This window comes from Falco cherrug, chromosome 9, assembly GCF_023634085.1.
Source record: "Falco cherrug isolate bFalChe1 chromosome 9, bFalChe1.pri, whole genome shotgun sequence".
Taxonomy (NCBI): Eukaryota; Metazoa; Chordata; class Aves; order Falconiformes; family Falconidae; genus Falco; species Falco cherrug.
In genome coordinates this window covers 29,633,401-29,658,924 of record NC_073705.1, presented here as the reverse complement: position 1 = coordinate 29,658,924, position 25,524 = coordinate 29,633,401, and the positions used below count along the sequence as shown (strand labels likewise).

At 33.5% G+C, this 25,524-nt stretch overlaps 1 protein-coding gene across 3 annotated transcripts in view; it reads right to left on the bottom strand.

Moving 5' to 3' along the window:
- The window catches only part of ADGRA1 (adhesion G protein-coupled receptor A1), a 277,366-nt gene that overhangs the window by 103,032 nt on the left and 148,810 nt on the right, over window positions 1-25,524 (bottom strand). For 2 of the 3 annotated variants that reach the window (XM_055720717.1, XM_027799650.2), the window contains one exon: window positions 23,622-23,837. In XM_055720717.1, the coding sequence (XP_055576692.1) occupies window positions 23,622-23,837 (216 nt within the window). Of the gene's footprint in view, window positions 1-4,013; window positions 4,097-23,621; window positions 23,838-25,524 lie in introns of those variants that run through there. The other variant, XM_014276751.3, reaches the window with a different exon arrangement.

Sequence of the window (25,524 nt, the reverse complement as noted above, 5' to 3'; positions counted from 1 at the left end):
AGCTGATATTTCAGCAGATAATTCAATTTTTAGAAAATGAAATATACTTGTCCTAGTTTAGAAGAACTTTTAAGTTTTAACTGAAACATTAAATCTTTCTTAAAGGTTCCTGGGACACCTGAGATAGAAGAGCCACCAAAAAGAACTGCAAGTATGTAATGTGAAGAAGTACAGGGATCCTCACAAATGATCCCTTATTAAGGTCTGGTAGACTCCTGTTCACTTGGAATCTTGTTCATTCTGTGAATAAACATGTGATACAGGCCACAACAATGGAAATCAAAGGAGCTGTGATGGTAGCAAAGGGAAAATATGGACTTAAGGAGTAGATGGTATAACCCAAGGTTCACATTATGTTGTAGATTTTTGTTAAGTACTTTATCGTATGGTACAATCCCACTTTCTAAGAGTATTAATACTTTCCTGTATCTTAAAACAAGAATGCAAGCAAACCACCACAGATCCCTAGACATTTCTGTGATTTATCTACTATACTGTGTAAGTTCTTGCTTTGGGCACTTAAAATAACCACGATAAAATCATGATCAATATATACATTTTCATCTTTCATGTCTATGTCAATATTGAACTTCCGTTTTTATGCAGTGATAATGATCCCTAAAAGTATTATTTTTTAGTGAACTATTAAGATATTTTTTTTAAAATCAATAACAAGACTGACATACAATATATAACATAAAAGATCCATAAACATATATTTAAGATTTCACTCTCTTTCACTGGGATAGTAAATGGCAACTAGTTCTGCCAGTAGAGCAAATGATGTGCAAGTTTAACTGAATGTACACAAAATACTCAATTCCTATAGGAAAGAGTTGATAATATCAGCATTTATAAATGAGTGTCTGGACACAGAAAAGCAATTCTGAAGCAGCAATTAAAAAAAACCCAAACACCCTTTGTCCTGGCCTTAGTACCAAAGACATAGGAGGGAAGGCAAGAATATCTTCTCTACTTCAGTCTCTCATTTAGTCGACTGGAAAGCACTTGAATCCTTGAATACTTAAGTCAATCCTATTCATGTCAAACAGACTTCATCTTCTCAATTAGAAACCTAAGGATAAATACTACTTATTAGACTCCCAGAGGTATGTTGAGACTAGCTGGTTAACCCTTACACAATGCGTTAATAATTAATGTAGTGTTACTTGTTCACTTACTGTGAATCGTATAATCCCCACCTACATTAGAAGTTTGCCCACTGGCAAAATAGGATTAATTCTATTTTAATGGAAGGTTAAATGAAAGCAAGAAAATGCATAAAAAACTATTTCATATATGAGAATCTAAAATAACTGATAAAGATTTGGATTGCAACTCAGTGATTCCCTGCTCCACTCCACCCACCCCGCCCCCCACCCCATTTCATTTTAATCTACTTTTAAAGCACGTTCTACAAGAAGGGAAGTTCTTACTCCTGTAGGAGGTGAAAGTAAGAGCAAAAATGGAACACATCCTGGGAACAGTAAAATTAATGATGTCTGAGAAATCATTATGGTTCTAAACCTTGATCCTGACAGTTTTAATTCAAGGCTCACAAAAACTGAGAAACAGTTAAATAAACTGAAGGACCAGATGGTCTCAGCCTCTAGGGAATTCACTACAGACAGATAAATTGGGAAACAAGAGTCAACAGTCAGAAACTAAAGATATTCTGAAATGTTTTGAAGGGTCTGATTTCTGATGAAATACTTGAGATCATTTTCCTAGAGAAAAGCCAAAAATAAATGGTGTTCCTGAAGACTTTTTCTAAGAGATTTTTCAACCCTTCATTCCAAAAGGTTCAGTTTTGGTATCTCTGTGCCCAAGTTCAGATCACTGAAATGAATTATTTTTGTACGAACAGGCATCAAGACTTCCATTTGTCAAAGGAGAAGGAAAATTTCCTCCCTCTTTGGTTGGATCTGTAACTTTGATAAATAACTCGAAGTCATTAATGACCAGGGTGCCACATAACAAGATTAAAACATTGATGACTTAAATCAATTGCAGTGTATTTCATTAAATTCAGTAGCCACAGTGAAGGACAAGTATAGGAATTAGCTTTAATTACCCAAAACTCCCAAACCCTTCAGCCTTGCAAGGGGAATTTATATATTACTTTCCCTCTCCCATTTACTTTCCAGCTGGATTTTAAAAACAAAAAAACCCAAACAACAACAACAAAAGTGAAGTATTATGCCTGCATGAAGGATTATTTACTTTGTGGTTGTGTTTTCACTACAGAAGAGAGCCATATTCTACTGAAATTCTTCAGGTTTTATAATGCCATGGAAACTTAAGGTGGTAATAATTTAACTTCCTTGGTAAATATGACAGTTATCGCCACCTTTTGAAAAAATAAAGTTTACTTTTGTTTTCAAAAGTAGCTGAAAATAATCTGAAATTATCAAATTTTGTTTTTTAAAATATGAAAAGGATATTTTGATAACAGTGTGGCATTAACTGGAATTTTGTATGTCAGTACACTTAGAGCTTTAACACAAATTATTTCTAGAGTCTGTAACTGCAAGAAAAGGACTTTCAGAGCGTAAGAAGCTATTATGGCATATACCCTCCTTACAGGGGAGCAGAAGTTAAGGAAAGAGACAGTTTCTTTCAGTATTTGTCTACTAGAAATTGAATTATTCAGGAATTCTCACATTGATACTACTAGACTGACTCTGGCTTTAAAAGTAGTAGTCAAACATCTTAGTCATCTGCCTGTTCAATCAACATTCCACATAAATTTACTTACATGTTTTCTCACGTTTTTGTTTAATTCTTACTATTCATTACTCCACACAGCAATAAAACATTATCACAATTGGATCTGACAACCGTATTGCCACTCTTGTCAGAAAAAAAAAAAAGATTAAATGGACATGAAAACTGAATTGCCATTTCAGTCTTTAGGGGGGTCTCTTTAGGTCAAAACTCAAGCATTTTAGTGACAGTATTGGGAACCTACTATCTAGGAGCTTGCCCATGGGCTTTCTCTGTTGTTCCTTACGTATGCAAATGATTTCACTTTCTAGGACATCAGTTGTGACAAGCATCTCTGCAGTTGCAGTGTAACAACATAAAACGTAAATTTCTTTCAATCTCTAGCACAGATAATTACAGGCAAACACAATGTCTTTCACATCATTATAATCCGAGAAAATTATGGGAGACTGGAAAAATTGCACTACATTTCCTGGATTTTTTTTAAAAAAGGGAGTAAATAAGTTCAGGTGTCTAACACAGGTCACTAATGATGGATAATGCGCCAATGACTCAAAAAGAAAAAAAATCAGCCTTTTTTAGAAAATGTAGACTCATCACTAAACTGATGATAACATCATTCTCAGTAAGAGAAGTCAGTCAACAAGAATATCCACCCGATTTTGCTTCTGAATGAAAGCAAATACAGGCACATTATTCTGCCTCTACTGAGAGGCAAACGATCTGTGTATTAAAACTTTAATTATGTCGTGCTACTTCTAAAATTGTGTAAGAAAAGTCAGCTAGTATTACAGCTAGTATTTTAATTTGTCAATCAGATTCACAAAAAAGATTAGGATAATAAAATCTGCTATATATGTGATCATATTGTCCACACTCCTCCTCTGATATGATCACTGTATCTATTTAGCTTCCTACAGTTCAACAAAGCAGGTTATTTTCTGTTATGCAGGGCAGAGGGTTTTTTGTTTGTTTTTGAAACTGCTATCCAACATCTCAAAAATCACAAAATATCAGAAGTGAGAAAGATGACTTCTGGTTAGTGGAATACAGGGTAAGAAAGGGGGAGTTTGGGAGGACATTCACCAGCCCTTTCATAATACTTTGAGGTACCAGCAAGAACAGACCAAGAAATAGGCCAGGAACAAGAATTCCTGCTACTTCTGCAAAGTTAGAGAAGTGTGGAAAGAAGTTGCCTCTTAAAGGCAGCTATTCTATAGTGTGGTTTGTGACCAGTAAGAGGAATAAGAAGTCAGAAAACAAAATTAAAGCATAGGAAGACTCACCCCAGTGATGGCCTGAGAAGTGTTACAAAGGTGGCACACGAGCCCAAATGGGTTCACCATCAAGAAAGATTATCTACACCATTCTGGAAGACATTAAATATCAAAATGAAAGTAGCCAACTGTTTATCTCAAAACTGGTGAAAAATTTGACCAGTTAGTGAATAGGTTAGATAATACTGAAATTCAAACATGAAAAGGAGAACGGCCTGAAACTAACTGCTAAGGGGTATCCATGACTTTTCCAAAAAAACCAACAACCACCAACCAAAACCCCAAGCCCTGCAAACAAGACTAAAATTATATTAACAAAAGCCAAAATGCAGAAGTTTCAAGTTAGGATAAACTTTTATTCTTGAATTTTTCTGTTGCCCAAATGCAGATGATCCAAATATCTAGAGCAGCCTTTCACTATTCTCTGTTTTGGGTTTGTTTGGTTGGGGTTTTTTTTGTTGTTGGTTGGTTTTGTTTAAAAAAGAAAAAAAGAAAAAAGAAAACATGAATGTACCAATAAGGTCACCTGCACTGAAAAGGAATGCAACAGCACTAGTGAGGTCGCTTGGGCTCAGTATTGGCACCACAGGGTATAAAACTAGTAAGATTTCATTTAAATCCCTAGAAGAGACTTTTCACCAAGAATCTCTCACACACATACACACATATATACATATATATATATACATATATATATATCCTATAATAAAAATCTAAATCATTCTATAAATGGAATTTTTTTTCACTGCTTTCCCCTGTTTATTATGACTGTAGGTAGACAAACTCTTCATTCAGTTTCCAGTCCCTACATCCCTCATAGTCACTAGTAATGTCTATGTCTGTCTCTCTTAGAGGAAGGCTAAATGACATCATTTTTTTTTTCTCCTCCTGCTTGCCTGACAAGTAAAAACATGCTGCCATAAGATACTAAGAAAAAAAATTGCATATGTACTGAAATGTTTAGAAAAAATGGTCCTTGAAATTTATAAATCACTTGTGGTACTTGCAGACTTTCACATCAAATAAATTTTTACAAAAGGGACTAATTATTTTTCCTTTTCTCAATGACTTTTAAGACAGAACTTTGAATTTTAATATATTAAGACAGATAAGTAACTGCTGGTTCCTTCTTCTCTTATCCCAGTATGTTTCTCACAGCTTCTTTATATATTATGGTAAACCACGAAGCACTCAAAAGTGAATTTGTTTCAAACTTATAAAAAGACATGGAACTATTCTAAACACATGGAAGAAAGAACAGCAGTAGAATTTCCTGCTCTGTGAGGTTGCTAGCTGTTCACCATGTGAAAGTAGGTAGGGCATGCTGGAATTTGTATTATGTAAATATTTCACATCAAACCTTCACCAACTACAATAGTAAGGAAGTTATTTACATAAAACTTAAGATAAATTCTAATGCTTTTTTTCTGTGAACAGACTTCAAATTTATTTGCATATCAATTACCCTTTTCAAACTAACACTTTCAATGCATCATTTATAGGTAAACTAGTGCAAGCATGTTTTAATACCTTCAACTCCTATCTTCTGTTAGTGCAGACTAATTTTCTGTAAGTAGTCTTGTAAACAGCCATCTCATAGGCTTAAATAATGTATAGATGTATATGATTTCACAATAACAGGTCTGCTTCTACCTGAGTTCATCGATTCTTAATATGGAAAGAAAGGTAGATATTTCTAGAGACAAAAGGGAGTGAAAATATCTCATTTATAAAACTGTGTGTATATAAAGCTCGGATTTATTTCACTGGTAAGTTATTAATATTGAGGCTTTAAGAGCGGTTATATTTTACTTTATAACATGATTTTGTCCATCACTTGGCCTTACTAATACTAAAGCTCTTTGATCCTGATAAGGTCAGCACAGAATGTATCAGCCACACCAGATAAACAATTATTTATTTCAGCCTCTTCATCTAAATTTGATCTAGTGAACATTTCAGAAGAAGAAAAAGTCAGACTACTTCTAACAAGATTAATGACAGAACAGACTTCTATTTTCTACAACCTTCAGTGGTAAGAAGAGCAGAAAGCACCAGCAGGGAGTCATTGCTTGCTCTTTGTGCTAACATCAACAATGCAAACAAATCAAGAGCAGGCACTGGTGGACACACCTTCCTTAATCACAGTCTGGAGGAAGGCAGACTTTCCCCTGGTTGAGGAGGATTGGGTTAGAGACCATTTAGGCAAACCTGACACCCACAAATCTATGGGCCCTGATGGGATGCACCCCTAAGTGCTGAGGGAGCTGGCAGACGTTATCGCTAAGCCACTCTCCATCATCTTTGAAAGGTCATGGAGAACAGCAGAGTTGCCTGAGGACTGAAGGAAAGCTTTTATATATATATATAAAACTAAGTATAATGCAGGCTTTCCAAATTCCTGTTTTTCTGAAAACTGAGATCAGAATCACCAAACAGTGCAACATATTCTGTCACCTGAGAAACCTTTATTGACTTTTTTTGAAGTGAAAGAATAAGATGGAAGCGTTTGGCCAATAACCTTGTCCAAAAACTTTCCCTCAAGCCTGTTTGCAAATAGTTGTTATTACGTAGGCACATAAGCTGCTGTTATTATTGCTGTGACAAATGTAACTTGGAATCTTTCTAAGAAATATTAAAGTAGGGAATGTAGCATCACCATCAATACTCATAAAGGTTTAAAATTTCAGGTACATCTGGATAAAGACACACAGAGAGAAGTCATGTCCATCACTTATCATCATTAAGTTTTTCTGAGTTACTCTGGTATCGGAAAGTGATTGCAAAGAGCAGTGGCTATATGAAACCACTATGTCTATTACCAAAACTTTGAACATAAGTAAATGTGGGGTTAGTGGTGACATTTGAAATCTGTGCTCTAAATCAATTTTTAGAGGGACCTACCTGTTGTCAGCTATTTTATTTGGGGAGCTCAGGGTAATGGTTAGGTGACATGAAGAGTTCTCTGCAGAGATTTACACAGAGACAACTATATTACCTTGATGCTGTTGCTACCATCCCTTGCCAAGGTAAGTGCCTCTGCTCAGTTAAAAGTGAGTCTTCATGTTCATAAGTGATTTTCCAGCAATGACATTGTTTTATTTTGATTGTGGATGAAGTAAAGATCCAATATAAGAAAAAAGTCAAAGTGCCTTTTTTTTTTTTTTATCTCCAGCAGACAGAGACCTTTTAAAATTCATCAAATACAATCATGATATACAGTCCGCTTACTATTTTCTCCAGTATTATATTCTTATTATATTTTGCTCAGAGAATCACGGGAAGAATATTCAAACAATTAAAACTTATTGAAACAATTCAGTAGAAGTTTATATTTATCGTATTTAAAATTCCTGCTGGATTTTTTTAGATTTTGATTGAAAAATCCCACATTCAAAGCAATTTTAACTTTGGACAATCACAACTATAGTTTTTAGAGTTACTGAAAATATAATTCTTTTACCAAACTTTCAGTTTCTATTACAAAAAAAAAAATACCAGAAAAACCCTTTAATGTAGACCTTTCAAATACTTCTCCACCTAAGGGAGTCACACAACACTCAATAGACGACATTCTGCCTTTGTAAGATAATAAAGCACCAATTTCTTGAGAATTTCTGCACTGCAAGAAGTGGAAATGTATATTCAGCCCTTATCAGGACTATCTTTATCATGAGGTTTTCTGCCTATTATAGAATAGTAGTCACCTTATCTGCAGAGCAGAAGCAGAAGCATCACAAGCAGCTGAAGGGCAAGATGTGCCTGACAGTTTCTTTTGCCAAGAGAACAGAAAATTAAAAATTCAAAACTAGCCCAAAATAACTAAATATTAGTTTAAGTGATAAGCAGTGCATTAGTACATTACTGGAAAAAGAAACAAATTACCTGATTATTTTATAATGCATTGTCTTCCTCTAGAGAAAAAAGAATCAATGGAAAAATAAATCCAAAAAAGACATAATAAACATCACAGTAAAGAGAAATAAAAATGCCATAGAAGGGACTGAAAAAGCAGTGAAAGAGAATGGGTGAAAATAGTTCTTATTATCTTAATTTGTAGTGATTATTCTAGGTTTGGTCAATCAATAAGCAAATCCCTCATGGCTGAGGCCTTAGAAAGTCTGACTTAAGTTCTAAGGAATTTTTAGGCAAGGATAAAAATAATTACATAATCTCATGGTATTTATGAAAGCTACTAAGGAGCCTCTGTACAAATCTGGTTTCTAACATCTCTGTTTTATTGTGACATGATGCACAACTTTCTCAGAAGTTGGGGGATGTGGAAAAATGAGAAAATGCTTTAATGAAAAGACACTAATTACAAAGCAACATTTTACTTTTATTTTTTAAAAAGACTACTCCTTCCAGACACTGGAAGAACTACTATATAAAAAAGAAAGAGGATGGCATTGTGACTTGATGTCAGAGCATGGGGATTTCATAGAGTGGCTGGTCTTAAACCAAATTTTTACTCCTTCATACAAGATTCTTCTCTTACTACGGATTTATGTGTATCTAATGCTCTGGAAAGTCAATCAGGAAAGATGGACAGTCTATCCTATGGCAATAGTCACTGAAGCAGGATTACTACTCTAATGCTCCTGTATGTTTCCACAGATCGCATAACAGGTACAGCTCTGATGAATCCACTACTTAACTAACTTCCTATTCTGCAAGTCTCACAATCTGCAGGAATACAACAAATTCCAACAAGTTTGTCTGAATACAGTTAGATATGATGAATGTGAAAAAGCAGACAGTTCTTTCAAATAGTATGAGATTTATGCTTCTTTACAAAACATAGACACATAGCCAGCAAAGCTTTCTGTGATTAGGCAGGGAGAAGCAGGATTTATTCCAAGAAGTAATAGTCTAACTGAATCAGCTCTAAGCATTTATCTTGCTGCTTAAGGGTTATAAAGTGCTTGTACTACAAAATAAGTACTTAGGACCCAATACCATAGCAAAATACAAACAGATATAAGATGACAAAAGCAGCTGGATATCTTGACGCATGCAGTCAGCAGCTTTATGAAAATTTTATGTACCTGAGGCTCCTCACTGATAAGTTTCCCTTCATTCATCTCTGTAGACTTACATGCTTGTTTAGAGAGATAAAATTTGATGAATTAATATGTATTTTTATTAAATTTTATGCTGTATTCTGCCTGGATTGGCTTCACAACCCTGTTATGTGACATAACTCCAGTAAATTTATATATATTGCATTTTCATTTTATCGTTGCTTATAGATCCACCCCCCCCCCACCCCCAATAATTTCTTCTATCCTTTATTTTTTTATTTTTTTAAAAATTTTAAGTTTATTTTTAAGGGGGCAAGGGACTGTAAAATAATTGCTAGGAAAGCTACTGTTATGTAACAGTATGAAAGTGTTGATAAAGACATCTCAAATATATTATGGTCAAGAAAATCACCCTGAACATATGATTAGACTGAAACTTTCCCAGCAATTTCTGAAAACTGTGTTTTGCAAACATCCGTTTCAGCTGTAACATAGCTTATAGAGCTATAGCAATGCCGTGTGATAAAAACTGTACAGCATTTTTCAGTATGCAGTTCCACAGTTAAAATGATCTGCCTTCTTTCTTATTGAGATAATGAGAGGTCAGTCAGTCCTCCTGCATGGCTTAACAGAAGAAAACACTCAACCAGAAGGCAATAATATGGTGAAATGGAAAAAGAGGAAGAAAGAAAATATCTATGTTTTCAAGACTGATTACGTAAACAGACAACGTTGTTCTACATGGCAGAAGTATTATAGAATGAGCCTCTTACACTCCACAGGACAATTTTTGGGAAAATCTGAGAAGTGTACATGTGGTGAAAATGTATGCAAAGGACAATCAAGAAAAGTTAGAACAAGTTATTAAAATTACTAATTTAAAGTAAACAAATAAACTGTACTTAGACATTTCTGTTCTTTCCCTTCATAACTAAGTGGCCTTAATTAAATTTAGCTGAATTCATTTCCCAATTAATTCAATTCAGCTGAATGGAATTAATACTACTTTGATTCTGGATAAGGGTGTCTACTTAGGGTTTCACTTGAACACTTTCAAAATTCATTCAGATTAATTTTCCCCAGTATCTAAATGTAGACAAAACCCTTAAACTGATTACAAAGGGAAATGAAGAAAGGACACATGGAGTGTCACTAGAAATTGTTATTTGCAAAATAATCTCTATTACAACTTTGATGCATTATTTCAATATATACATATTGAAACCTACAGAGGAGATAGGCTTGTGCTCTCTGAAGCCCTTTTAACCCTTACGGAGAACAGAGTTGGTACCATTATCTCTTTGCAAGTCAGTGTGGTATACTTTCACACCAGCACAAGAGAACATACTAGCAAAGCTAAGGACACAACATGAGAAAAAGAGTTCTAGTTCACAGAAGTTCTAGTTCATACATCACCATAGCTGTATGTAAAATCTGAAGCCTGTTCCCTTCTTGCACTGATGATGTTTAATTTAGTGTCCTAAGGTTGTGAACCTCACTCCAGTACTTGTTCACTGAGCTGAATAAACATCTCCTTCCTGACTCTCCAGGTTATGTAACAACTTCACATGACACATCTGCACATTTTGCTTACAGAAGGTATATTACATTTTTTGATTCTCTGACCCATAGCCCAGTTGCAGAAGACTCATTTAACTTTAAAGAAAGCTTATTCTCAGATCCTAATAATTATTAAAAACTTCCATTACCTGGACTGAAAAATAAGGCCAACAAATTTTACTTTCAAGGATACTGTGAAACCAGCAAATACATGGTAGCCCCTATCAACTGTATACATGTTTCTGAAAATGGAAGGCACATCGGAAAGAAAATCATCATCATCTAGATACTTTACTCTTCCTAGGGGTAATGGCGTTTTAGAAGAAGTAGGATTTTGCCAGGGCATGTCTACTACATAAGCAATTAGTGCGAGCATAAGTCTGGACAAATACATTAATATCTATCAAGGATGAGCAGATAATTAGGAGAAGCAACTGGTTACCAGCTCATGCTTATACTGTCTCGATTCTTACTGAATTATCTTACTTTCACCAATGATTTAAATTTGACATATATTAAAGATAACCTTTTAGAGTTTTTTAAATGACAACATGAAATAGTGCCCTATTGACCTTATGTTTGCTTTTTTTCCCTTTTTTTAAGTGATGAACAACTGGGTAAGATATTTCCAGGAATTTGCAATTCATTAGCCAAAATAAATAACAGACTTCTTTTAAAAAAATAAATAACAGACTCCTTTTTCAGTGCAGTGATTCCATTCAGATTATTCAATGGTAAATCAGGCCAAAATAGTACAGCAGCAGGTTTTCTGAGTAATTATTGCAGATAGTCAGCTATCAATAGATTTTAACATTCACTGCTAGTTTTCAATTATGTCTAGAATGATGTTCCAGACTTTAATGACTACTGCAGAAAAAAAACACAAACCCACAGAAAACCACAGTTGCAAAAGGTACACAGTGAGTCCGATTCTCTTTGAAAGTTCCTTCCTTAAAGAAACTCTGGCAATTGCGTTGTGGAGGAAAACAATGCTAAAGCTTGATTCTGCCATTTGATTTGATACATTATTTGACAGAATTAAAATGAACTCTAATGGTAAGATGCACTTTATTTGAAATACACTATATACATTCTGACATATACTCCCGCTAGACATTTACTTACTACAGAATTCAGTTAAACTGGACATTAAATTTCTGAAAACAAGGATTAAAATATGGATGTCAAAGCAATCAAGTTCACTGCAAGCCCATAGAGACTGAGAGCCATTTTTTTGGTGAACAGGAGCTGTTAATAAAATAGTTTGGAATACACACATAACCCTATTCAATGTGGAAGTTAAGAATGTACACATTTAAATGAACAGTACCACTTAAATAGTATATTTGGTGTTCTGTGGCATTTCTGTAGATGTCTGCTATCATAAGTGCAGTGATAAAGGCTGAAGAAACAGAACATAGCTGTAAATAACTTCAGTTCAATGAGTCTGATAATTCTATGCAACTGATAGACTATAGTAAAAGTTTCAGATCTGTTAAGACACTTTACACAGTACCGATCAATAAACTTATGAAATACAGGAGGCTTTCAGTAATATAATGTCACAGAAACTTGATTTTTTTTTTGGTAAGTGTCAAGTCCTAAGCTTACTCTTTTTCTTTTAGAGTAGCAGCATATGCTGGTCAGTGAAGCGTACACTACACAGCTGTTACATCTACTGTATGACCTGTACATATTGAATTAGCCATTGTGTTTTTCAATTCTGGTTCATCAGACTGTTGGTCTGTGGGGCTTTAATCTAAACTTAGCAAAAGAATACAATTCAGTGTTATCTTGTCTATCCATAATTCATAGCCTCCGGCCTGTTTTGATCTGAAACAACTGGCCAACTCTCTTTTTCTTTCTTTCTTCTTTTAAACAGTAATGCAGGAAGTATGAAAAATTTCAGTACAAAGATTATGACAGAAAATCTCCAGGACTGCAGTTTGGTAGCGTATGAATATGTATTTGCACACACAGAGAAATTATGTTAATAGATGTGGGCTTCTTAACAATCATCATCACACCTGTTCTCAGGTTTTTACATTTGCATTCATGGTATATTAAGAGAACTATTTCTGTATTTAAGAACAAATGTAATATAATTTAGAGAAAAACAAAGCCAAGTGTCATACTGCAAGGCCTGCTCCATTAAGTTATCTCAAAACTTCAGATCTCTTTTCCTAAAGAAGAAACCAATTTCCTCTTTTAACAATCTTCTGCATATGGTCTGTTGTTGAGGAAATCCATAAGGTGTGCAAAGGCAGATATGAAAGAAATGTACCACTGCATTCCCTTTCTCTATATATTTTTCTCCTGAAGTATGTAACCTATTAGACTTCTACTAGAGGCAGGAAACAAGGCTAAACTGAGATTTGGACTGACCCTTCACAGTGCTGCTTACACCTCTAAATTCAACATTTTTCACTAACATTTGAATGAACATTAGATTCAAGTTTCTTACTGAAGTACCAAATCTTTCTAGCTATCGCAAGTACAATTGTAACTCCTAATTAGTGTTTTTTTTAAATTACTATTTAGTCACTCTTTTATACCAATACAAGAAAGTGGTACAAGGCCTGGATGAAGAGTCATTTAAAACTGTTTTTCTCAAGTTCATTAAGGAAATCTAATTGTCTGTATTTCATCATGAAGTTCTCTCAGAAACAAATCAAAGCTGCCTGTGAGTGTTATTCCCTAAAAAGATTGTGACGCGTATTTACTTCACTTAGAATGACTGTGTGTAAAGTCAAACAACGAATACCTATTTAGAATTCCTTTCTCTGTAAAAGAAAGCGTAAGTGCTTCATTAAAAAAAACCTGGCCTTAAAACCAGCAGGTTCCTTCATTGATGATTTGGAAACCCAATTAACACCTCCAAGTTCCTTCACTGACAGTTTGGGAATACAATAACAGTAATTTAGAATAATTAATTAAATTTTATGTAGAACTATGGAATTTTGAAGATGTGATGTTTATAATTCACAGTTGGGAAGTTATGTTATAATTGCATCTGTACTTTTCAGGTCTGTATGTATTATGTTCAGTAACAGTTCAACTAATTTACCACCTTTCCTGGATAGATTTAATATATATTATGCAAACTATACATAAATCAATAATGCAGGAAGAGTTCCCAGTATGAAGATGAACCAGCATATCAACATTCATTTGATTAAAAATCCACTTCTCATTGAGATGAGTTCAAGAAATACTATGGACATATTTGTGAGATGCCCACTGGGACAGCAGTCATGCAACCTTACATCCTATTTAAAAAAAAAAATGTAACACATGACATTCAGTTTAAAGTGGCAGACAAGAATGAAGTATTACAGTCTCAGTCAACTCTCCTAATAACAAGTCATAAAATTGTGTTTGTTTTTAAATAAATAAACAATTCTCTCTTTCTCCCTCATCACCAAATCTCTCCTTCCAACAACCTCCCACAGTATGTCTTAACAGAACAGAGAGTGATCTTAGGAGGACTGTAAACCCAGCAAACTGATTATACTAAGTTAAATGATTTTCCCCCTTTCTTTCCTTTTCTGTTTTCTACTTCATTTTCCCTCTGTACTTTTTTTTTTTTTTTAGGAGACATTCTCAAAGTTTAGAAAATAGATCAAACTCTAATAGCTTATAGGCACCAAAACCACATATTACATGCCCATGTGTGCACTGCTCCTTCTGGAATAACTGTTCCTAACCCCATAAACACAGAAGCCAGGACACCAGTCCTCAAGGTCATGAAACTTGATTAAAAATTCCACAATAAAACTATTTATATATATGCAGGGTTATGTTTGTATGTGCTTATAGATGTGCAGAAATTTACCATTCTTTTCATACAGTCAAGAATGCCAGAACTTTACCTTGATTTTTAAAAACATAATACAAAATTTCTCCCATCATTATTTCATCTGTGTGTTTTTAGTGACTATCACTATATTACATCAACAACTACTGAAATAAAATTTTTTACTTCACAGAATTTTTTAGATTGATGAGTCAGAATACACTAAGTACTTCTGGATTCACCATGATACAGAACATCTCTCAAGTTCTTCAAAGTGATAAAAGTCAATGAAATGCAGAAATACTAAGTCCTTTACCTCCCTTAAAAAAAACCACAACAAACAACCCACAAAACCAACAAAAAACCAAACACATAAACCCCAAAACAAACAAACAAAAAAACAAAACAAAAAAACCAAAAAACAACAAAAACTGACAGACTTCTACTAGCATCCCTATGTTTTTTTTGGAAATAACAAAAAAAAAAATCAGGGGTGAGCTCCTTTTCCAGCTAAGGCCATCAAAAATGGAGAAACAGCACTGTGCCCAAATAAATTATTTCCTCATAAACAGCAAACAACAAGGCAATAGTGGCAGTAATGTAACATAAATGTTAACTCAAATTTCATTTCCACTGTCATGGAGACAGTTCGGAAGCATACTAGTCTTTATGAATCAACTCCTCGATATAGTAGTCTCTTCATAAATCACTTCAAAAGAGGCATTCTACCTAATTGCATCCTTAGGTCTACGCTGTGCTTAAAATACAGAGGTAATATACCCACTTCCTGGACTAACAACTTACATTCCATTGCCGACTTCCACTGCATACACAGTAATGACTATCTATCTATCTATACATATATATAGCCTCTGGAAAACTCCCACAACATAAAAATTATAGTGTCCTAACTACCACATAGAAAATCACACAGATTAATTCCTCTACATCCACAAAACCAAAAACTGCTCAAAAAAATCTTTGATATGTGACCTCATAGACTGCTGCATTTTCCCCGAGCAAATCAGATCCTTAAGGGGAGCTACAGCCACCACTGTCACTTTTGTAAGGAAAAAGACTGTACTTTCACTGAGCACCTTTACGCCCTGTGCAGCATTTGAATCCTCCAAAAGGAACCTCCTCACTTCTGTGCTATTAGCCATTTCCCCCTGATTATCATATACAGCTGGGGACTGGAAAATCAGGAAACATTTAGAGTTTCTAGGAGAACACACACTCAGAAAAAAAAAATAAATCTGGCCATATCACCTGCTAGTCATCAAAGCAATTTGTTTTAGTGAACTCTTTGTCATCATCAAACTATTTGTGGTCCAACAAGCCAACAGGAATCAAACCAAGCCAGAAAAAAAGAAGAAAAACTTCTAAACACTTTTACAGTTATTAATATTATCCATCTAGAAGCTGGAAATGTTTTCTGTAACAGCAAAATTAGGTAACAATCAATTAGCTAAGCAATCACATAGTGAAAAAGGTTTTGAGAAACAAAATGTAATTATTTATTGGATGCTGAAGTATGTTGTATTACATGACATCAGTCTTCCTCAGTGAAAATAAAACGGACATTAGAAAGAAGAATCTAAAAAAGAGTAGTTGAAAACATTCAACTTTCATGCAGTTCTATAAAAAATGTAAAAAGTTGATTAGTATGGTAAGAAAATTATAGTTGGAGTGTAATTCCTCAAATGTCAATGCAGAATTGGGAGTTTCACTAGTACTCACTATTCTACTTGTTCATTATTATCTTTGTACCATTATATTAACTTAAAATACGTTTTAACAACTGATGTACTGTGTTATTAACTGTTACAGTATCAATGTGCTTCTGTTAAGAGATTTATCTTAATTAGCGTACAAACTATTATTCAGCAGCAGAATGAAGGAGTCTGATAGTTTATAACAAGGAAACTAATCTTACAATGCCCTTTGGGAAATTCCAAAGAGAACTTTGCTGTAACAAGAGCAATAGTGCAGAAAATCAGAAGAAAACAGTTCTTTATCCAACCATTATGGATGAGAGTATGACAGCGTATCTCTCAGATATGTATTGACAGCATACATAAAATCAATATGATTCATGTCTGCCCAGGAACAGAAGCTTGTTTCACAAGAAAGAAAATGTGAGTTGAAATAACAGAATTTTATATAAAATACAAATTGGTAATTTTTTACAGTCCTTTTGTCCTTGTATTTACTCTCTTCAAGCTGCTCAGATTTCTTTTCACTTCTCCATACATGCAAGTCTAAACTGTACAAAGCATTAAAGGAGAACCAGTTAAATAACTTTAAATTTAAACAATACATGTCTCTGAAACATCAATACCTTGAGCAATGAAGTTCAGAAAACACTTGCAGGTGACTGATGTTATTTGCAGAATAAGTTTTTTATTTGCTAAAAGAAAAGTGGCAAAGGGCATGATAAAATAAGAAGGGATATGAGCTTGTAATTACACATTTTAAAGTTTGTTCTAAGCACCTATGAAACAGGAATAAGTGATAAATTTTTCCTACTCTCAAAAACATAATGTATACTAATTTTTACATATTTAAACATGTTTACCAAATATAAGAATTGTAGAAACCCTTCTGTATACCTAACAATGAACATTTTTCACACATGCATGAATAGTATTTTGTCATTGTTTCATTATCTCAACGTGTAGGAAGATCCGCAAGAGCAGGATAGCCATCCACATAATAAAAGACCATGGATGCATGTGCAGAGAAAAGAAGGTATATTGAACATAGAATACCAAACTACAAACTACAAAGATGTCATAGTAGGCAAAATATACAAAGACATCGCCTGAGAAGGAACAGTAGTAAGAGTTATAAATATACAAATGTGTGATTTCAGCATTCTGGAAGAACAGAGGGGCAGTTTGTCTTCTCTGGTTTTGATTTGTAAATTAAACCCATCTAATCAACTGAATGACAGACATTTCAGCTTCTTCCATATCTGGTACTCAGTGTACAATCTAAACACACCTACAAGCAAATTAATGTCCGCACAAAACCTACTAGTTTATATATTGTATTGCTGTAATTCAAAATAAGTGGAAATTCTTCCCAGATCCTTTCTTAGTACTAAATGCTTTTACTTAGTTTACATTTTATTTTAAAACAAGGACTCATTGGCTGTAATAAAAGAGATATGAACAGCTACTTTTCTATACCTGATAGGTATTATGTCTAAGAATGAAGAAGATTATAAAAAGTTTCTTTTTAAATGTAAAACATATAATGAATGTGATTATTCAGAATATGAATAAATAGATACTATACGTCTGGATAGATTCTAAATCACAATACAAACTACTATAGTATAACATTTAAAACAATATTTTAAAGATAAAAATATAGAATAAATATAAAGGGACAGAGCAGGTAAAATACAATAAACTTGAAAATCCCTATACCAGTACCAACAACCTATCCATGGAGAAAGAAGAATCAGACCTAGAATGGTTATTGTTAAATCAATACACAAAACTTACACCCAAGAAAAATTTCCCATAAGTTCCCAGAGTAAATTCTTAAATTAACATCAATATCTAATACAAGAAGAGCAAAATGCTTTGTCTGCTAAGACACACAAAGAAAAGAATAAGGGAAAGAGAAAAATGGATAAAAATGATTCCCTAAGGAAAAGGAACAAGGCAAATTCTGATGTATAACAGGAAATGCCTTGATCTGGATATTTAATCATGATATATTTTACAATACTTCAAGGAAAAAATATTTTAAAACCAAAATAAGCTATGATACTATGTATTCCAGCATTGAGCCCAGTAGTCTTACTGTCATATGCCATACATATAAAACTGAGAAACCAACTTTCATTTGGTGGTGCCCTGCTTCACTTGACAATGTTTTCTTTATTGTATGTTTATTGCAGTTGTAAAAACTACAGATTCAGAAAAAAGAAAAGGATAACGTTATACTAATCTGTATGATATAGACATAATTAAGTTCATCATATTTGATGAGGAAAGTGCTGTTAATACTCTCTAAGAAGGTATGTGCATTGGGAAATTAGAGGAAATCATGATGGAAATTATGATGCCAACATAATTCATGCTACAGTTGTGATGCCTATCAACTTACTAGTTATTACACTCTAGATAAAAAAACAAAAAACAAAATTACCCTAATGATATACTGTGGCACACTGTAGTACAGCAGTATTTTGTTGGGTACATTGGCTGGTATTTTGTTAATATGGTATATGTGGTTATGGAACATTTAAGTGTGAATCTTCTCAACAGGAGACTGAAAAACTGTTCTGCAATTTTTTAATGTAGAAGTGAATGATAGAATATCTGGACTGGCGAACATCTAGTCTGATAGACTGGACCAGAAAAATTAACCAAAAGTGGCCATCTTCTGTGCAAGCTGGGGGAAGTATTTTCATTTTGTATTACATTTTAATTGCATTCACAAACTTTATAAATTACTTTGAATCCTAAATTTCCTTAACTGATCTTCCTGCCTTGAAAAATTCTCTACACATGCATCTTGAACACAGAAAAGTATATCTTAAAAGGATAAGCAACTCAACAGAAGCAGTAACAACAAGCACATGTTTAAATGAAAATAGTTTCCATAACCAGGTTCACAGGTGATTAGAATATACATAACCATTACAAATTACCAGTGCAAGAGGAAGATTCCTGGTAAAGAAAATGTATGATCTAAGGAGCTAGAATAGAAGTTTTTAAATGCTGTTGTTGCTTTTGTTTCACCAAAAGAGAACAAGGTATTGCTCAAATTATAGTCAAAACTAATTGTTTTTGCAGAAGTACTGTAGGAAACCATTCTGGAACCTATAGCTCAGTGACTGTACATCTTACACTCTGGCTTTGACACTTCCAGTATAAATTGTAATTATTATGTATATAAGAATTAGTTTTTGCATTAATGAGAAAATTATTGAACACTACTAAGCAGCTTCCACATGCACATAATTAATTATCTATAGAGATCCCAAACATTTCACATATAGTCAACTCACACATAGTGGATTGTAGGAAAGGCAGTTTCATTATAAAACCTATTTTCTGCACCTTCAGACTCTCCCCTTCACAATTCCTTTGGGTTTTTAACTTGGTACTTTATCCTATACCAAATGCCTTGTCACTTGTTGGTGGAAATCTTTGCATCAAGTTCTTTTCTGCATTCCTGTTAACATTTACATATAAATTTGCTATTATTTATACATTATTTGTATTTTCTGACATTCAAAATTTATTTTATGCAAGAAAAAACCTTTCCTTACATACTGATTGTATATTTTCCAGTAAATATCTGAGACAAGAATATTTCTAAAATTTTATAATGTCTCAAAGTGGTATAAGCAAGTAATCATAGGATTTTGTGAAAGCACTTTAAACTTTGTTTTGTAGTTAGCATGTCTGCTACCAATCATAGTACCAATATAACTTTTAACATTTTATCACACAGACATCACTTATAATACAACCTGACAAATCAAAAGGTCAGTCTGGCTCAGAGTATACAAGAAATAAATTGAATTGAAAAGTTATATGGAATGCACAGAGAATATTATGAGAACTAAAATTTCCGAAGTCAGGGATTACATGTGAAAATACATATTATTGAAATTTTGACACTTAACTTGCTAATTCATTTGTGTGTCAGAAGAACAATTAAAGTGAGGAAAAGAAATTTTATTTGACAAGTGTTTTTAATGAAGCCAAAACTGTAAATTATGTTATTAAAATATGTTCCTTAAAGTCCAAGCATGAATATTGACTCTACAGCCCCCTATAAACTACATATTTGATTATGATAGTATGGAAGCTTTAAAAATTCCTTTTATGTTGAAGTAAGTTTAGTAAGTTAGAAGAATGGTTAACTGGATAGCTGATTATCTTTGCACACTGGAGATAGTTTACAGATTCAGGCTGGAACAGAGATTATGTTCAAAGCATGCTTCAGGTCTGATATCAAATGGGAACCAGACACTGGATTAATACTGAACAGCACTAGAATTTCATAAGCTATTCTCACACTGTCTAACTTCAAACGTTACAGCAGCCTTGTTGGTGTGTCATTACTGTGATACTCTTAGACTACATCCAGGTCATGGGATAGTATTGTGCCTTGGGAGCATTCCTGTGACAGGATCTGTCTGGAGTCCCAGGCTGGGAAGATGCCCTTAAGCCTAAGCAAAGATGAAAACCACCACTGTGTCAAAATACAAGCCACCATATGAAAAACTAAGAAGATATAGCTGAGCAATCATTTTTTTCACCCAGTAGAGTCCAGTCAGATAGGAAAATCTCCCTACTAACAGCAGAAATGGGATCTAAGAGAAGGCATCTTGGTCTAAATCATACCAGAGGAAACCTTTGATCTGCAATAGTGATAAATTATTCTTTTCAACCTTTCTGATTGGTTACTGGCAACAGAGTCAGAATTAGATGTAAAGAAAAAAAATTATGTATCAAAATGCAAGAATATTTTCCTTTAGATTACCTGGAAACACTGCAAGTTAGTCTATAAAAGACTTACCATATACTTCAACCATAAGTGGATACAGGTATATTTTAAGAGTTACCTCCTGAACTTCTCTAAATGCCTTTTAAATTATTTGTCAAAGTTGATTTCAAAGTTTATTCTTTTTAACTCTTTGGTTGTTTTTTTTTTTAATTTTCTATTTAAATTTTTAATATTTTTTCCCCTTTGGGGGGCTCTCTATTCCATAATAATCAGATCAGGTTAAATTATGTACACCAGATCATTGACTAAATTTGTATCAACTTCCTACCATTGCCAGGAAATATCACTATGGATAAACTACAAAAGCTTTGATTGTATTATTAAGATACTGTGTGATGATCTATTTCAGTCTTCTCCCACAAATTGCTTCATGAGTCACTTTTTAAATTTATTAGTGCAATTAGTTAGCAACAGACAGATGGCATAAACAATTGTTTATGCTTAGTGAGCAGATGATTTACAATATTACACATTTGAAGAGAGCTACACTTTTAAGCACAAAAATATATAAATATTCTCTTTTAATAAGCTTTTTAAGGTCAGCTGTTCACATTTTTATTAGAAGTAAATTAAACTTGTAATTACCATTTTTAACTTAGTGACTTCCATTAGATTTTTTCTTTATGATTAATCCTATGCTAAACAGGGGAAGATTCTACCAATAAACTCAGCATCTAAGATGAAGTTCTGAAGTCAGACATAATATTAATTTAGATTATGGTGACTAAACATTGGTAACTAAAACAAGCAGCTCCCACCTCCATCACAAATTCTTTATTTTCCTGAACTTTGCATAGCACAATCAAGTAGGTTTACTGTTTGCCTCCATTGAGCAAATACAGAAATAATTTTGCTAGTGGTGGATGATAAAGAATTCCACTTTCTGTTATCTGCTACAATTCTACAGATCATTCGACAAAACCATAAAGAAATGCAACTAATTCCAGAATAAATTAAAGGAGTGCCTACCTAAAAGTTTGAGAACAATGTATGAAAACATCTTGCTTTTCAGGATTAAGTTAATGTATTCGGTCTGTTCCTTCACACATCATATTTAAAACCTGAGTATACCTTAGTGTTAAAACCTAAAGCCATGAAACTAACATATGGCTGAATCTGTAATCTCCTGTATTGTGCTGTTATAATATTTACAAATTCATGTACAGGCAATAACTAGTGATCCACATAATAAAGTTAATTCTACCAGAACATGTATCACATACTTCAAAATTGCTTTGCATGGTAATAAGTTTACCTTCTTTCTCCTAGCTTCTTTGTGTAGTCAATAGTTTCCCTTCTGTATGTTGTATAAAGTCAGCTAGGTTCAAAATATATTAGGAAAGATTTTAATGATAACTTTATATTGTGACATTCTGTCAACATTTTAGAAAGGTGCTTCAAATATTCTAACTTACTCTACTTGTTTAACATATACATGCTGATAGGAGAAATTTGCATTTATGGTAGAATTCTTTATAACAGGAGAGAGACACCAGTGCTTGACCATCAAGCTTTTAAGACATTCATTTACTAGAAATGTTGGTACTCAGTTTCTGAAGGAGTACAAAATATACATGTAGAGCTGATAAAGAAACCTTTCCAGTTCTTGTAATCCCATGTATATTTCTATATTGACAAAACTATCCTGTAACACTGCAGGGTTGCTTCTTGCAGAAATCTTGTATCTTTTAGATCTCTGACATTTGGTTTTCACCTTATGGATGTCAAACTCTTATCTTTTCAGAGACAACTTTCTCTTTCCTATAGATAGACATGTTAACACTGTCCACAGAAGAAATTAACTCCATTGCAGGAAACAAATGTAACCTATTCTTCCATTATTAGGATGTCTCCTTTTTACCAGAAGATCCTGAGAGCACAAACTACCATAACACTGACTGCATAGTCCATACAGAAGATTAAAATGTACCGCAGAGAAAACAACTACAATCAAAATACTTTCTAATTCAATAAACTAGTAATATTGTCCAGAAAAGTATGATTTTGTCATAGTAAGTATTTCAAGAAATAAGCCCATTAAACAGATTCAGCTGAAGGATAACAACAATTCAGCTCTATAATACTTAAATTTAATAACATGCTCAGCCAAATGCAAAATTCCATTTCCTGCTAGATCAAAATTTAATTGTTCCACTTCATTATTTGATAATAACACTGCATTCTATTAAAAGGCTTATTTATTACGGTTTTATCTTCAATTACTATTCAAAAATGCCAGTGTAACACTCCCTCTGTATAAAGTTTTAGAAGATAAGAGAATGTAATATTATTTAGTGGAAGTAAAAGTAACTTCCCTAAAAAATACCATTTTTGCTATGTAAAATCCTCTGATAACACCTCACTAAAACAAATATTTCCAAATTACTTTAAAGAGATTGCTGACATATAGAAAAGTTTGCAGAACTGGACCCAGAGACAGAAAGATGACATTTACTCACTTTCACTTACATCCTACATTCCTGCATTCTGCCTGATCACATTAATGGAACATCCATTAGAACAACAAAATATGCTACACCCAACACACCAGTTTAAGGCCACTTACATATTGAAAGTATTAACCAGTTTACTAGCAACACATAAAATATACATTTTCCAAATCAGTATTCTGCTTAAAGTTACTACTGAAAACATGATGAAACAGTTGTTATATTCACAACCGTACTGACTTACTCTGGTAGAAGAATTCACCAAAGAACCATTCAGATTGCCAGTGTTGCACTTGAAATTCAAATATTGATCAGGATGGTAACTTGTGTCCCAGCTTCCCAAATCATGCACCACTGACTTGTCAGAATTTGCAGGTATTTTCTGGAAGGCAGTGCAAGTCATTCCTGTGAAACTATATGGCTTGATCATAAAGGCCTCCAGAGCAATATTAAGAGATACCTGGGAAAGCATTGAAAAGCAGATATATTGCTAACTCATTAAGCATAATTGCATTATTATATGTGCATTGTGTATTTACTATATATACTTTATAAAGGATTGTGCATGCACAAACTTCCATACATACTTGCGTAAGAAAGAAAACAGAACTTATTAAAGAAACTGATATAGAATTCTACAACAGCATACAGAGTTTGCTTAATCTTCTTTAGGAATATCTCAGTTTCTATCAGCTACATCAGTTATTATTATATCCGTTTTGCAATTGTGTCATTATTAGCTTCAATGGAATCAATCCTGATTTAAAGCATTATAGTTATAAAGTGATCTAGCAACAACAGTCATAGGAATTATTAACAAAATTAACAAGTAGGTGCTTTGTACCTCAGAAATGAAACAGAAAGCTTCTTAGCTAATCGGTGAATGGATGGATTGTTTTTTTATAGATCTGGTTCCATTAGAATACTGAACATGACTATATTCTTCAATATAACACCATGTTATAGGTCTTCGGCCTACCCTTTAGTGAGGTGATGTGTCTAGATGGGGATTATAGCACGGTGCAGATATATACATCTCTATCCTTAAACTAGAATATTCATTTCTGCACAGTCCTGTGCATGAGGTAAATAGCTCCTGTCATAATCAGGTTGACTAGCTTAGACTGGTACCACACTGACTGAACTATATGGTTTTTGATTCTATGCATAGCTTAGTGATCTGTGAGTGTATGCTTTTTGCACGTTGATGGCAGTGCAAAGATACCAGATTCAAGCCACAAACTAGCAGATTTATCAAAAGAATAAATGTACAAATGTGGCAGTTTATATTACTGTACTTGGTTTCTGTTATGCAAGCTAGCAATAAAGAAGTACCTTAAATCCACTTGATAAAAATTGGTGTGAATCCTTCAGAATTTAGGACAACTTGCTGACAAGAAATGACTTCACTGAAGATCACCACATTAATTCATTATAATAAATGAATCTAAATAAAATGTTTTGCATTAAAAAAAGAACAGTAGGATAGAGGGTAGCCTAACTGTGTAAAAGTTATGGTACCAGAAAAAAATAAATCTTAGAATGTGACACAGTGCATGACTTGCTGGCCTTCTTTTGAAATTATGAAACAGTTTTTAAATGCACCTTCTTCTGTCACTGATGATTCTGCATACGTCCAAAATGAAAATACTGAAGTCTCATTAAGCAGTTTATTTTATTTTTTTGTCAAAATTAGACAAAATCCAGAAGCTTTCAGTATATCTTTTTGTATTTTTTATATATAAGTAATATATGTATGTATATATTACTTTTAGAGTAGAAGTAGCTTAAAGATTCTTTTTAGTTGTTTCAAGATTCGTAAACCGTCTCTTGTTCAGATTAAATTTCCACCTCTTCTGTCCTTGCTTGAAGGTGATTCTTTTTCTACACTTGAATAAAAATGCCAAAGACTGTTAAGAATCAAACAATTTTTGTCTCTAAAAATCCAGTGGCTCTTTACTGAAAAATCCTAAAACCTGAAACTAGGTTTACCTGGATAAATTTTTGTACCATTGGTAGGTAGATAGCCTTTCAAGGAGTTAAAAAATTTACTACTTGAAGAATACTGTTATCAATATCACAGGAATCAAGCTACATGACTCAGTTAAAAGTCCTGCGTGGTAACAGTCTTTCTTTAATCTTGAGAA